We start from the raw sequence: 12,399 nt of genomic DNA, 5'->3' as shown, positions 1-12,399 counted from the left end.
TTCCCTGCCAGAGCCTTCCTGGGACCAGCCCGTGCCTGACACAGACTGGGGGGCACCGGGGCTGGCTGAGGGTGAGTCAAGCTGCCGGGACCACAGTTGGCTCCAGTCCCCGGGGATGGCAGGTCCTGGACGCTGAGCTACAGATGAGCCACCAGCTGCACGAAAGGAAACCTGAGCTAATCGCCCCGCGCTTTGAGTGCCCTTTATTGCTTTCTGGGATGACACAGAGGTCACCTGATGCTCCAAGGGCCCAGCTGCCAACAGCGGTACCGTGCTGGGAAGCAGCGAGGAAGAGGAGACAGACGGTGCTGCTGGGGGCGAAGGGACGGGCTGTGAAAAGTGATAAATAATTCACACCAAGGGGACCAGGCGAGGCTGGGCTCTCAGCCCCTGTCCCTCGGGGCTGAGCGGGGTGGGTTGGGGGCTGGCTGCGGGGCCAGGACCCCCACTCTGGGGCTCAGCGCCACACGGCCACACTGCACCGGAGTCCCGGGGGCAGGGGCAGCCCGGAGCCAGCCCCGGGATCGTTAGTCCGCACTACGGACGAGATCCCACGCTGGCACCGGGCACGTCCCTCCCGGCCCACGGCCACTCAGGCGACCCCCGCTACGCGTGTTCGCAGCCCCGATCAATCCCCGCAGCCCCGGTCAGTCCCCGCAGCCCCGATCTGTCCCCGCAGTCCCGGTGGAGTCTCCACTGTCCCGGTCAGTCCCCGCAGCCCCGGTCTGTCCCCGCAGCCCGGGCAATCCCCGCAGCCCGGGGTGCCCAAACCGGGCGGCGCTCCCGGCGGCGGCCGCGAGAGGGCGCGCTGAGCCCGGCCCCTCCCGCCGCGGAACCAGCCCGCGCGGCTGCGGCTGCGGCCCGGAGCCGAACGGCGGCGGACCCGGAGCAGCCCCGGTGGCGGCCCCGCCATGGCCCGGGACCCGGCCTTCGTGCTGCGCTACCTGGCCGAGGTGGAGGAGCTGGCCGAGGACGTGCTGGCGGCACGGCAGCAGGTACGACCCAGCTCTGGCGGGGCCCCCCCGCCCCGCTCTGTCCCGCCGCCGGTAGCCCCGAGCCCCGGCCGCTCCCGCCTCTCTCGCTCCCGTTGCAGATCGTGGACCTGGACGTGAAGCGGAACCGCAACCGCGAGGCCCTGCGGGCGCTGCAGAAGGACCCGGAGCCCGACGGTGAGGCCGGGCTGGCTGCGCCCCCCGTGACCTCGTGGCCGCGGAGCGGCTCCGCTGACAGCCCCTTCCCTTCCCTTCCCTTCCCTTCCCTTCCTCTCTCCCCAGAGAAAGCCATGGTCTGCTTCGGGGGCATGTTCATCGAGCTGCCCAAGTTGAAGACCCGGGAGATGCTGCGGCAGGGTGAGGACACCCGAGGGCTCCGTGTAGCTCTAAGTGTTTTAATAAGCACCATAATTAACAAGATGTTGGCTCAATTAACGGGCTTCTTTGAGGTGCCCAGAGCCTCTCGAGAGGCTGATTCTGGCCCCTGCTGTGCCCTGGGAAGCACACGTGGAAGCTGCTCAGCCCCAGGGGTGGGGGAGGCAGGATGGGGTGGGAAAATGATGGGGAATAGAGCCTTCATCCCAGAGCCCACCGCAGTCCTCCTCACTCGTGCCTCTTATCCCAGACCAGGAGGAGCTGGACGAGGAGATAAACAAGCTCCGGAAAGAGCTGCGGGTGAAGGTCAACCGGCTCTATGAGGCTCAGGGTAAACTCTCCCACTGGAACCTGCTCAGTGCCTGGCAGCAGACTCGTGTATCAGGAGATTCCTCAGTTCCATGTGTTCCTGCAGCCTGTTTTCCACTGGTTTTGCAGTTCCCTCCCTGCCCCAGCAGCCTTGTCTGTCTCTGTGGAGCCCCCAGCACCCTAAACCCCCTGTGACCCTGTGCTGGGGTGACCCCACTTCAGCTTCCAGGGCTGCCCCTGCCCTCCCCACAGCCCCTCTCGAGTTTACCATGAGCTGCTTTACTTCTTTGGTGACAAAATCCTGACGTTTTCCATGTGTTTTTCTCAGGTAAACCTGAGCTGAAGGGGTTTAACCTGAACCCCATGTCTGCTGAGGAAATGAAGCTCATCAACCGCATCCTGGAGGGCTGAGGTGGCCGTGCCATTGTCACAGCGTGTTTGCTGTCACTGTGGGCTCATGTTTCATCCCACAGTCCTTGGGATTTGCAGGACGTTGGTGTGTCCAGAGCCCACCCAGGTGAGGTGGGAATTGTTTGGCTCCTCAGCTGCAACTCTGCAGTTTCTTTGGACCACAAACCCTTTCCTGCTCTGTGCTGGGCCTCGGGTGGCAGAGCTGTGCTGGACACAGCGCTGGGGTGCACGTGGGATCATTAAAATCAGAGCAGCGGGACATTCCTGGCTCCATGTGTATGTTCCTTGTTGGGGGTTTATGTGAACACTTCTGGGGTTTGGCTTCAGAGCTGCTCCTTTGTCACGCTGGGAACAGGAGTAGGAGGGATTGGGAATCCTCCACATGCCTGAGGCACAGAAGAGGAGTTGTGCATTCAAACAAAGCAAAGCTGTACATCTGAGGCACGTCAGGAATCTCTGAGGATGTGTAGGGAGGAGCAGGAGGAGGCAGCATCTTTCTGGCTCACTGGGAAAACATGTTCCACTGTTGGAAGGCAGGAGATGGCAGAAATGAGGCTTTCAGGACTGGATGAAGGGATAAAACTTGGGTATGTTTTAAAAAGCAGCCTGAGGAGGGCTGAGCAGGAACAGTCACTGAGTTTGTCTTGTAGTAAAAGGACAATTGATGTAACCAGTAGTAGTTTCTGCAAAGGTTTTAAAATTTGCTGTTTTCTGCACTCCCCCCTCTGAATGTGCTCCCCCAAGTGCTTAACTTAGCAAGAGCATAAGATCAAAAAAATTAGTGACAATTAGTACGTGACTACAGTGAGTTTGATTTTTTTTTTTTTCTGCATACAGGGAAGTGTCTGGGTCCAGCCAAGCCCTTGATTTTTTGACCTTCTGTAGAGATATTTCTGGGCAGAGTTTCAGAACTGTAAATATGGCTGTTGTCCTTTCTCCAGCCCTGAGGTTGCTCACCTGTTCTGCCAAATCTTGCATGAGCAACAGAGCTGGGCCTGGCTCCTGGACCTGATCCCTTGCTGTCATTCCTTTTTCCCAGCCATGACAGCATCAAACACAGCACCACCATTTCCCTGACCACCTTCCAACTTAGCAAGGCCTTCTCCTGCCCTGGCCAGTTCTAAACACGCTTCAAATGACACAGAGTTCAAAAAAATATCCTGTATCTGACCCCTTAAAACCAAGGTGTGATTTCTTTAAAACAAAAAAACCCAGCTGCCATTGCTTGGTCCTACTTTTAAAATTCTCCTGCTGATGCTACATACCCTAAAAGTGTCTCTGTCCACTTCAGACTTATATTTCAGACACACAGACTAAAAATAACAGACTTACTACCCGAACTGTCTTGCCTGCAGCTTTTTCAGAAGCCTGCCTGTCTCCTGGGAGCAGGAGGCAGCTCACAGTGCCACATCCCAGTGCTGGAGCTGCTCTTACATAAGCCATGTGCTGCAGCCAGTCCGTGTCTCCATAATGTGATGGCAGGGTTATTTTTACAGTCTCATGGCAACAGGTTTTCTGCTCTGACATGTTTCCATAGTAGTAGCAGGAGGAGGATCAGGTGCTTGCCTGCCCTAAAAGCTTTGTTTTGCTGTGCAGAATGTGTTTAGCCCCTTTGTTTTCTTACATGGAACAGAACTAAGCTCTGCAGTGCAGAGGGCCAGCTGAGCAGCAAGCATCCCTGTGTCAGCTAAAATACCTCATTCCAGCCCACTGCAGCTTCCAAACTGGGAAACTCTCAGAAGCAAAGGAGCCAGTGCCTTGTGCTGGGCCAGTGGTGTCCAGAGAGAAGAGGGAGCTGCTGCTGCCTGACACAAGGGGAGAGTGAACTTCATCCATGAGGGTGTCTCCCACCCCAAGCTTGGGATCAGCACCACACTCTGCTGCGCAGCCAGATTCCTGAAAAGATGCTTCATTTCTTTCTTCCTAGGACAGCAGCCACATTGAAAGCATTAACAGGCAAGTTACACAGCACCTTCCTCTTCCTGCCTGTAGAGGCAAGGTGATCTTTCAGGTGAGGTTCTACTCATGTGCTGTTAGTTAGACTCCACAGCCAGAGATGATGCTGGACACACTGAGCTGTGCATGGCAAAAGGTACAAAGTGTGTCAGCTTCTCCAAGTGTGGAGAATCCAAGTACTGCTTCCCAGCAGTAAAATACACAACTAGCTTCAGGAAAGTGCCCAATAAACAGTCACCACAGTGACTGCAGAGTCATCTTTGGAAAACATTTGGTCTTTTTGGTCTCCTAATTCCATAAGAGCTCACACACCCATTCTTGTCCCCCAGTGAAGATGTGCATTCCCCTCCTGTGCCAGCAGCTTCAGGACCAGCAGGACACCTGCCAGAACAGGATGAATTCTGCACCTAAAAGCGTGCTTGCCACGATGTTCTCATTCACAGAACACCCAGATCTGCCCCTCTGCTGACAGGCCTGTCATTCCAGACCAGGTCAAAGCCTCCACCATGCTGCTCCTTCCCTGTCAGCCTACAGCATCAACCTCACGCACTGAAGTACCTGAGCAATGACAATAGCCCAGCTGCATGCAGGAATCAACTCCCAGACAACCAGGGACACAGCTGAACAGCTGAAAGCAGGGGACATCTCTCTGCTATTAATATCTGGGGTTGTGTAGTCAATGACAAAATGCTGCAAGACCAGCTGCTGGGAACAGAGTGCTCCAGCAGCCGCACGAGTGGGAGGCACAGTGCACAAGGACCTCTGACAGAGAGCTCTTGTGCAAGTCCTGGCTCCAACACGGGCTCCAGTCCCTTGGCAGCTCCATGCTGCCTTGTTTTCCCACTCTGAAGGGGCAACTTGCTTCCTTACTTTGCTCTGCTTCTGGATATTTGTCATTTAATCACAATGAAGGTTAGAGGATTATGATCAGTTGCCAAGCAAATCATGAAACCAGACCATCCATCCCAAACAGTGTAATAAAACCCCTCAGAAAGTGATAAACATCTTCACCCCCCTGCTCTCCCTGTTCACAAGGCAAAGTGAGTCTTTCAGAAGATGAACTCAAGTTCAGAGTCTCGCTGGCAGCTGGCAGTGCAGGAAGGTGAAGTGTTTACCTCCAGAACGCAGCTGAGGAGATATAACAGTAAATTAGGGAGAAACAGGCAGTTTTGCCAATGGCTCATTAAGAAAAATGCCTGCCCACAAAATCATTACCCTGCTAGCAGGCAGGAGTGAGTGTGAAGCAATAGGAAATCCAACCCTAAATCTCTTTCCCATGTGCCGAGCCAAAGAACATTCTGAGCTTGTTGCAAAGTTTCTATTCCTGTTCTTGATGATACTAAAGAAAAAAAAATCCCTCTGGCTTCCAGAAAGAAAAGTAAAAAAAAAAAAAAAGTCATGTTGAAGCAGTAAGTGCTGAGGAAGATTCACAGAATGAGCATTAACCCTTTTTAATTGCAGATGTGGGTGTCTGCAGGGAACAGGTTCCCAGCAGAGTGTTCAGATATCTCTCTGAGAGCCCAGCAGCACTGTGATGACATCAAGGACTTTCATTCCAATTAATTTATTTCCTGACTAACTGAAGTTACTTGGACCCTTTACCTGCAGACTGCCTTAGCAGTAATTTTGTTTGAGGCTGTGAACATAGTAGATTGTGCACATTAGAGCTATCCCAGACAAGAAATGAGCTTAATTTATTTGTTCATTTGAAATAAAACTGTCCCCAGTGGCACCATGTGAAATACGGGGCTGAAGCTGACAGGACACAGTGCTGTAACAAGTAATAGCAGTGACCACATCTTGTTAGAAGGAAGAGTTAAATTAGAGACATTTCATAGGAGAGCACCATCAACATAAGTCACATCTAAGGGAAATTACCTTACCTATGCTTCTGCTTGCTCTTTACATGACTAAGACTGAAAGAACAATAATCGTATTTTTGCTTGTCATCTTTGTAGTGCTATTTGCTGTCTCTGTTTCTCTCAGCTCTTGTAATGACAAATCAGTTGCGTTCTCAGGTTCCTGCTGTTGCAATACTTGGGTTGCGAATGTGGCAGATAAATTTCTGAGAATTTCAGCTGAATTTCATGATAAATATTTTTCACTTAACTAGGGAGAAAACCTGTGTTAAAAAACAAACAAAACCAACGGAGTAAAATTCTGTTTTAAAGAGACTTTTTGTTGTTAAGTACCCTCAGTTCCTGGCCTGCATCTCAGTCAGTGCACCATGGACCTGGTGATCATTTCTGGCAGCCAAACCACTCTGGGGGGCAGTTTATCAGTGCTGATGGGGCATTGCTGTGGGACACATAAGCAGGAGAGATGATCATAACCCTCCATCTCTGGCAAGTGCTCTGATACTTGTGATTTGCTGGTACTTGGAGGGGAACATCTTCCAGAAATAGCCAAGTTGGCAGGGTTTCACAACAGGGCTAGAGATCCGACAGTTATATGGTGCTGCACCCAGCTGAAGTCTGATACTCTGATTGAAAGCAGCTACATCCTTCCAGGTGGCATCTTCCTTCATGTAACCAGTTCACACAGCTGTACGTTTCACTTGCTGCACCCCACCAGCTCACTCAGCCTGCAAACCCCTACCTGCAAGGTGTCAAAGCATCACGAGACACCCCTGTACAGGAGTGACCTGACACTGGAATCCCTTGTCTGCTCAAGAACACATTGAGGGTTTCAGATCCTGATGGCTTGGGGTGTCACAGCCCAGGAGCTCAAAGTAGCATTTGTCACTGCTAATCCCCTTCTGAACACTGGATGAAAGTGCTTGTCCATATCCACAACGAGAACCTCCACTGGCCCTGCCCCACACTAGGGAGTGGAGCACCAAGTTTGATCACCCGCCTGCAGCTCTGAGACGTCCAAACAACTACACAAAGTCATTCCCAACAGATGAGCACACATTTAGTCCCTGTGATTTGTTTCCAGTCATAATCTCCACAGCCCAGCAAGAATTCTGAGTGAAAGACCAGAGACCAGAAGGTTGGGGCCACCAGCCACACTCAGCAGTTAAATTCTCCAGGGTTAACTGATATGCACCTACAGGAGAAAACAGTCCCCAGGTCTCCATCAGAAGTTCCCCAGCAGCAATTAACATCCTCTCTGCTATCAGGGGACTGCAAAAACTCTCCCTACTGACAAGAGAGATTTATAGAAGGGAGCAGCCCATAAAATGGGATGTTCAACACCATCCTCTATTATGCTCAAACACCATTCTCAGATTCATGAGGAATCTAACAACCTATTTTTTTCCTTCCATCCATCCTCCCTCTCTCCCTCAGCTGACTGACACCTCTTGAGAGAGGCAGCTTAACAGAGACAGCTGTGTGCAGCAATGCCAGCATTGCTGTCCCTCTGAGGTCTCAGAAGACAAGGGCTCAGCTACATCTACCTCTCAGGAGTGCATTAACCAGAACATTATTGAGTTTAAAGTAAAAAACATCCACAGTATAGATGCACAAAGTGACATGAAAGCAGAAGCCTGGCCCAGCCTCATGCCTAAAGCTGCTACCAAGGAAATCAGCTGGCTGTGTGTCAGGAGAAGAGGCAGCACAGTGAAGTGGCTGCAGCACACGTGGCAGCTGCCAGGGTGAGGTCAGCTCACCTGCACCTGCCAGAGATCCCACAGCAAGCAGCAGGGAATAGCCTGCAGGCAGCATGTCCCCCTCCCTGGCCAGGAGCAGTCAGGTGCAGGCTTTTGTGCTGCCACGTTTGTGAGATGAACATCTGGGCTGAAATAAAGATCCAAGACAGACACTGAATAAGCAAATATGCAATTCTCACTCTGACAGTCCTCTGTGCCCCAGAGACAATTATTTTCCCTGTCTGTCCCTAACTATTTTTCCAGTTTTCAGCCACCTGAGCTGAAATCCAACACTGCATGATGCTATCTGACCAAAAATAGTAAAAATCAGAAGTAATCAACAAAGTAATGGAAAAGGAAAGAACAACTGCCCTGAGCTAGTGCTGTACTTTAAGGTGAGTCACTGGCACAAGTTGCTCAGACAAGCTGTGAACACCTCCTTGTGAAAAAACAAAGTTTGCTTAGATAAATTGGTTGTGTCCTGCAGTCTACTGTTTCCCAGATAACACACTTCAACAAAGTGTTATTGCATCAGATAAGGGAAAAGGCAGATAAGAAGCAGATCCTGCAGAGGTGTGCTAATGTTTTTTGTCATGCCAATTTCCTCCCTCCCTATAAGGCACAACTTCATGTGGCAGTGTAAACTCCCCCCCAAGGGAGGTACCGAGGCCTTTCCCCTAAAACCAAATGCATATAACCCATGGAAGTCTTTGTTGTGTGGGCTCCTAATGGATGAAGGCTCTGACCATCATGCAGACCACAGACATTGAAACTGCAATGATCAAATCTCATCACTGGATACATGGGTAGTGATATTTTTCCTCTCCCCTATCTTGTATTGTTCTTTTTTTTTTTTTCTCTTATGTTTTCATGTTGTTTTACTTTTATATTTTTATAGAAAATAATCAAAACAGCTGTATGCTTCCTTTTCTTTTAAGTTGTTTTAAAACAAACCTGACTCATATAAGTACATTGGTCATTCAGTGTTGTTTCACCCTCATTCACCCCAAGGGATCTATTTACAAGAACCTCAGTTACCATTCAAAGGTGAGTGGTAACACCAATCCTTGGAAGTGCTCAGGGCCTGGTTGGATGGGGTTTGGAGCAACCTGCTCTAGTGGAAGATGTCCCTGCCCATGGCAGGGGGCTTGGAACAAGATCTCCATGCCACCATGTCTCCAAACCTTGGCACACCCTCCCCCAAGGGTAGGGTTCTCTGCACCCAGTCTGGAAAGGCTTTTGATCATTTAGAGTGAGTGTGAACTCTGTTGAACTTTCACAGAGAGAACTGATGGATTTTTCTGTCTCCTAAACCATCAAATTGAAGTGGCATAACTTTTGGGAAGATGTGTTAATCAAATGAAAGCTATCAAACTCAATACAGCAGCAAGTGTGACACGTTGAAAATCAAATAGTTCTCTCCCGTGAATCACCCTGTTCTTGCATTCTGCGAACCCAAGGAAGAAGAAAGGCTGCCAAAATTCAACCACTAACAGTAAAACCAGGAGTGACATTTCAGCTTTGTTCTGAGCTGATTTGTCAAACTGACATTTCCAGTGATCTGATGACACCAGTTTTCCAATGAAAAAGGACTGGAGAGAGACAGGGAGACAGCAGAGTGACAGGGCAGCCAAGTCCTCTAGGTGTTTGCAGGAGCTGGAAGTGACAAGGTTCATCTGATGCATCTAATACCAAGCAGTAGAACTGCACAGTCCTTTTCTTACCCTGCTGGAATCTTAGAAAATCTTGAGTTGAAAGAGACCTACAGGGATCTAAGTCCAGGTCCTGGCCCTGTGCAGGATCACCCAAAGAATGTATAGTATAAATACATTATAAATAATGTATATATTATATATATATTATATATATATATGATAATAAAATCCAGTTGCTGCCTAATGTTAGATGTACCTGAGATTGGAAGTTTATAAATAAATATGCACACAAAGTGTAAAAAATCAGATCCCAAAGGAAGTATCCATACATTTGGAAAAATCAATTGTAAAAATCTTTATTGTTACCCTGGAGAATAGTGAAGGAATATGGCAGAAGGGCGGCATGGGAGAACAGACCAAGCACTGGCAGAAGGAGAGGATGAAAAGAGCAAAAGAACAAAATGCCTGTTGGATATTCCCAAAGAAAAGACAGTCAATCTCACCTTCTTCAATAAATTATCGTTTTCAGGAACATTTCCCCACCTTGTGACTTGCCAACCTACAGATGGGAGAGCAGACTTAGTGGCTTTAACGTTAGCATTTCCTGCAGTTTTCCAGAACTTCACTGCAGAAAACCTGCATAACCTGATTCATCAGCTGCTCGTGTGCAAGCATGTTTATTTAAGGTTATGGGGGCAGGGAGATTCAACAAAAACCCCCTCATGTTTGTGTTTGGAGGATTTCTGGAGGAAAGGCAGAGCAGGCAGCCTATGGGGAACTCCCACAGCACCAAATAAACAAACTCTGTCACACGCTTCCAGAAATATACGTAACGCAACATATGTTGTTGGGAATTTTAAGTCCCATTTTAAATTTGTGTATGTTACAGAAGAACTTAATTAAACAGGAAAGACAAAAAAGGTGGTGGGGAACTATGGCAAATGAGCAGAAAAATCCTGAAGACAGCCTAGGCTGCACATTGCATAGAAGAGGGTGAGGAGTGGCACCCAAGGAGCACAGCTCCCACACTGCTGCCCAGGTCCAGCTTCCTCCAGCCCCAGGATGTGGCACTGGACATGACCTACTGCTGCCTCTGGAGTGTGGGAGTGGGCAACCCAGGACATCACAACACGGGGCTGCTCCAGAACACAGACCAACAGAAGGAGTAACATGGAGTTTATTTTTACTTGCCTGCAAGTTTTGAGGTCGGCCACAATCTATTTAAGTTGTTGGTATAATTTCAGTAATCACAGGTTTTTCATATATTCTTATTTACTGTGTTCTGGTTATTTACCGTGTTAATTGAGGTTGTGGGGCAGAAAATCAGCTTAATAGAAGGGTTTGGTTGCCAATTAGCACTTCCCATTTGTAGAGTTAGATAATCACTAGCTGCTATCCTCCTGGTTGTAATTCACGAGTTAGTTTGCATAATTACCTCCCAGTCACTTTTCACAAGGGTAAGACAAATCCTCCTGTCCCGGCCTCCTCACCAGACCTGCTGCACAAAACAGAGGGACTGCTCACTCGCAGGGGTGTGTTTTTATTTATGCACCACACAACACTTAGGCTGTTAAATGGCTTGAATCCTCTGGCACAGGCAAGGCATTTCTCTGTGTCACATTATATCGTCAGAATTTCTAAGGGAAACACAATTTTTCCTTAATCCCCAGATCACTGGCTGAAGTGGAAGCTGCAGTGTTCAGCACAGCTCCAGGTTTGGGGGGACAAACATGACTCAGAGCATAGGGCTGCCTTTCTCTACCTGCAGGGCAGAGCCAACCAAATCCACCCCAGCTTGTGCTCCAGACTGGAAATGGATATCCCTTCCTGGAAGTGTTCAAGGCCAGACTGAGCTGGACTTTGAGCAACCTGGTCCAGTGGAAGTTGTCTCTGCCCATGGCAGCGGGAGAGAAGGACATGAACTTTAAGATCCCCTCCAATCCAAACCAAATAATTCTGGGCTTCTGTGATAAAGGAGCCTCCTGTAATCTCTTCAGTCTCAGGATGGAATTCCATACAGTAAGTTTACACCAGACTTGACATCTAACACAATGGGATTTCCCTAAATCCAAACAGATGTTTTCACTGCTCCATCTTTGGGGGCTGCCATAATGCTCGTTAACCAGAAGCTCAATTAGCCACCTGTCCTGCACACACCTCCACCTTCTTGCACACCTGCAGCTGAACTGAAAGATTTCAGAGCATGAACTCAGCCAGAACCCCACAGTCAGTACCCCTGGGAGCACAGTCTGTTCCTCCACACAGAGCTCTGCACTTTATACCTTCACCACTGAGTTAACTTTGGTTCTACAAATAAACTGAGCTGACTTTTGGCTGCTGAAATAAACTCTTACACAAGAAGCAGTGTTTTGGAGCTACATGTTGATCAGAAACCTGGCCAGGAGCACTGCTGCTCCATGTTACCTTGCTCTGCCCAATTCTTCCTGCGGGTTTCCTGGTTTCCTGCATATTTTCCTCTCCCTCTGAGGAACGAAGGCATCCATTCATCTCTCACTTTCCTTGGGAGCACACACTTACCAGTTTCATAACCCAAGTGATGCCAGGGTTCTTGCAAAATTCTTCCACAAACAAATAGTACTCTGAAGGCATTTTGAGGGTCTTCAGAATAAAGGCACATTTTCTTGCCTCAGGCTTTCCTGCTTCCCTTTCTAACTGTTTCTGAAACCTCTTCAGATCCTTTGCTAAGCAGCTGTTCTGACTCAGCTGGGTAGAAAGAGAAATACAAGATTCAGCATAACAAATGCTCCCACAATATGACTTGCTTTAATTGCCCTTGAGAAGCTTCTGGGGATCAACTGCACTACATATTCTGAGAGGAAAAATAAATAAGTATGAATACCACTGAGAACTGCTTTTTCTTTGTGGAGGAAGAGGATAAATTTCAATTTTCTGTCTCTTGGCATGAACGCTGGGGGCTAGGACAGAGCAAGCCTTACAGTGCATGCCCCACCATTCCTGCTGTATCTTTCCTGTGCAGCCAGCATCCCCCTCTCCAGGGCAGGCAGCTGCCCACAGTGACCCTGCAGCAGCTCAGCCACAGCCCTCCTGAACCACTGCTGGTCAACCCAGTGCTACAAACCACCCT

At 49.3% G+C, this 12,399-nt stretch overlaps 1 protein-coding gene across 1 annotated transcript; it reads left to right on the top strand.

Moving 5' to 3' along the window:
- The first annotated feature begins 832 nt into the window (after positions 1–832).
- Positions 833–2,348, top strand: PDRG1 (p53 and DNA damage regulated 1). The gene is made up of 5 exons (XM_041458277.1): positions 833–995; positions 1,094–1,169; positions 1,275–1,349; positions 1,618–1,698; positions 2,005–2,348. The coding sequence occupies exons 1-5, from the start codon at positions 912–914 to the stop codon at positions 2,085–2,087; spliced, it is 399 nt and encodes a 132-aa protein (XP_041314211.1). The 5' UTR covers positions 833–911; the 3' UTR covers positions 2,088–2,348.
- The last annotated feature ends 10,051 nt before the right edge of the window (positions 2,349–12,399 follow it).

This window comes from Pyrgilauda ruficollis, unplaced genomic scaffold (genome assembly GCF_017590135.1).
Source record: "Pyrgilauda ruficollis isolate IOZ18807 unplaced genomic scaffold, ASM1759013v1 scaffold127, whole genome shotgun sequence".
NCBI classification, from domain to species: domain Eukaryota; kingdom Metazoa; phylum Chordata; class Aves; order Passeriformes; family Passeridae; genus Pyrgilauda; species Pyrgilauda ruficollis.
Note: the sequence above shows the minus strand (reverse complement) of the source record. Positions and strands in the feature narration are given on the sequence as shown.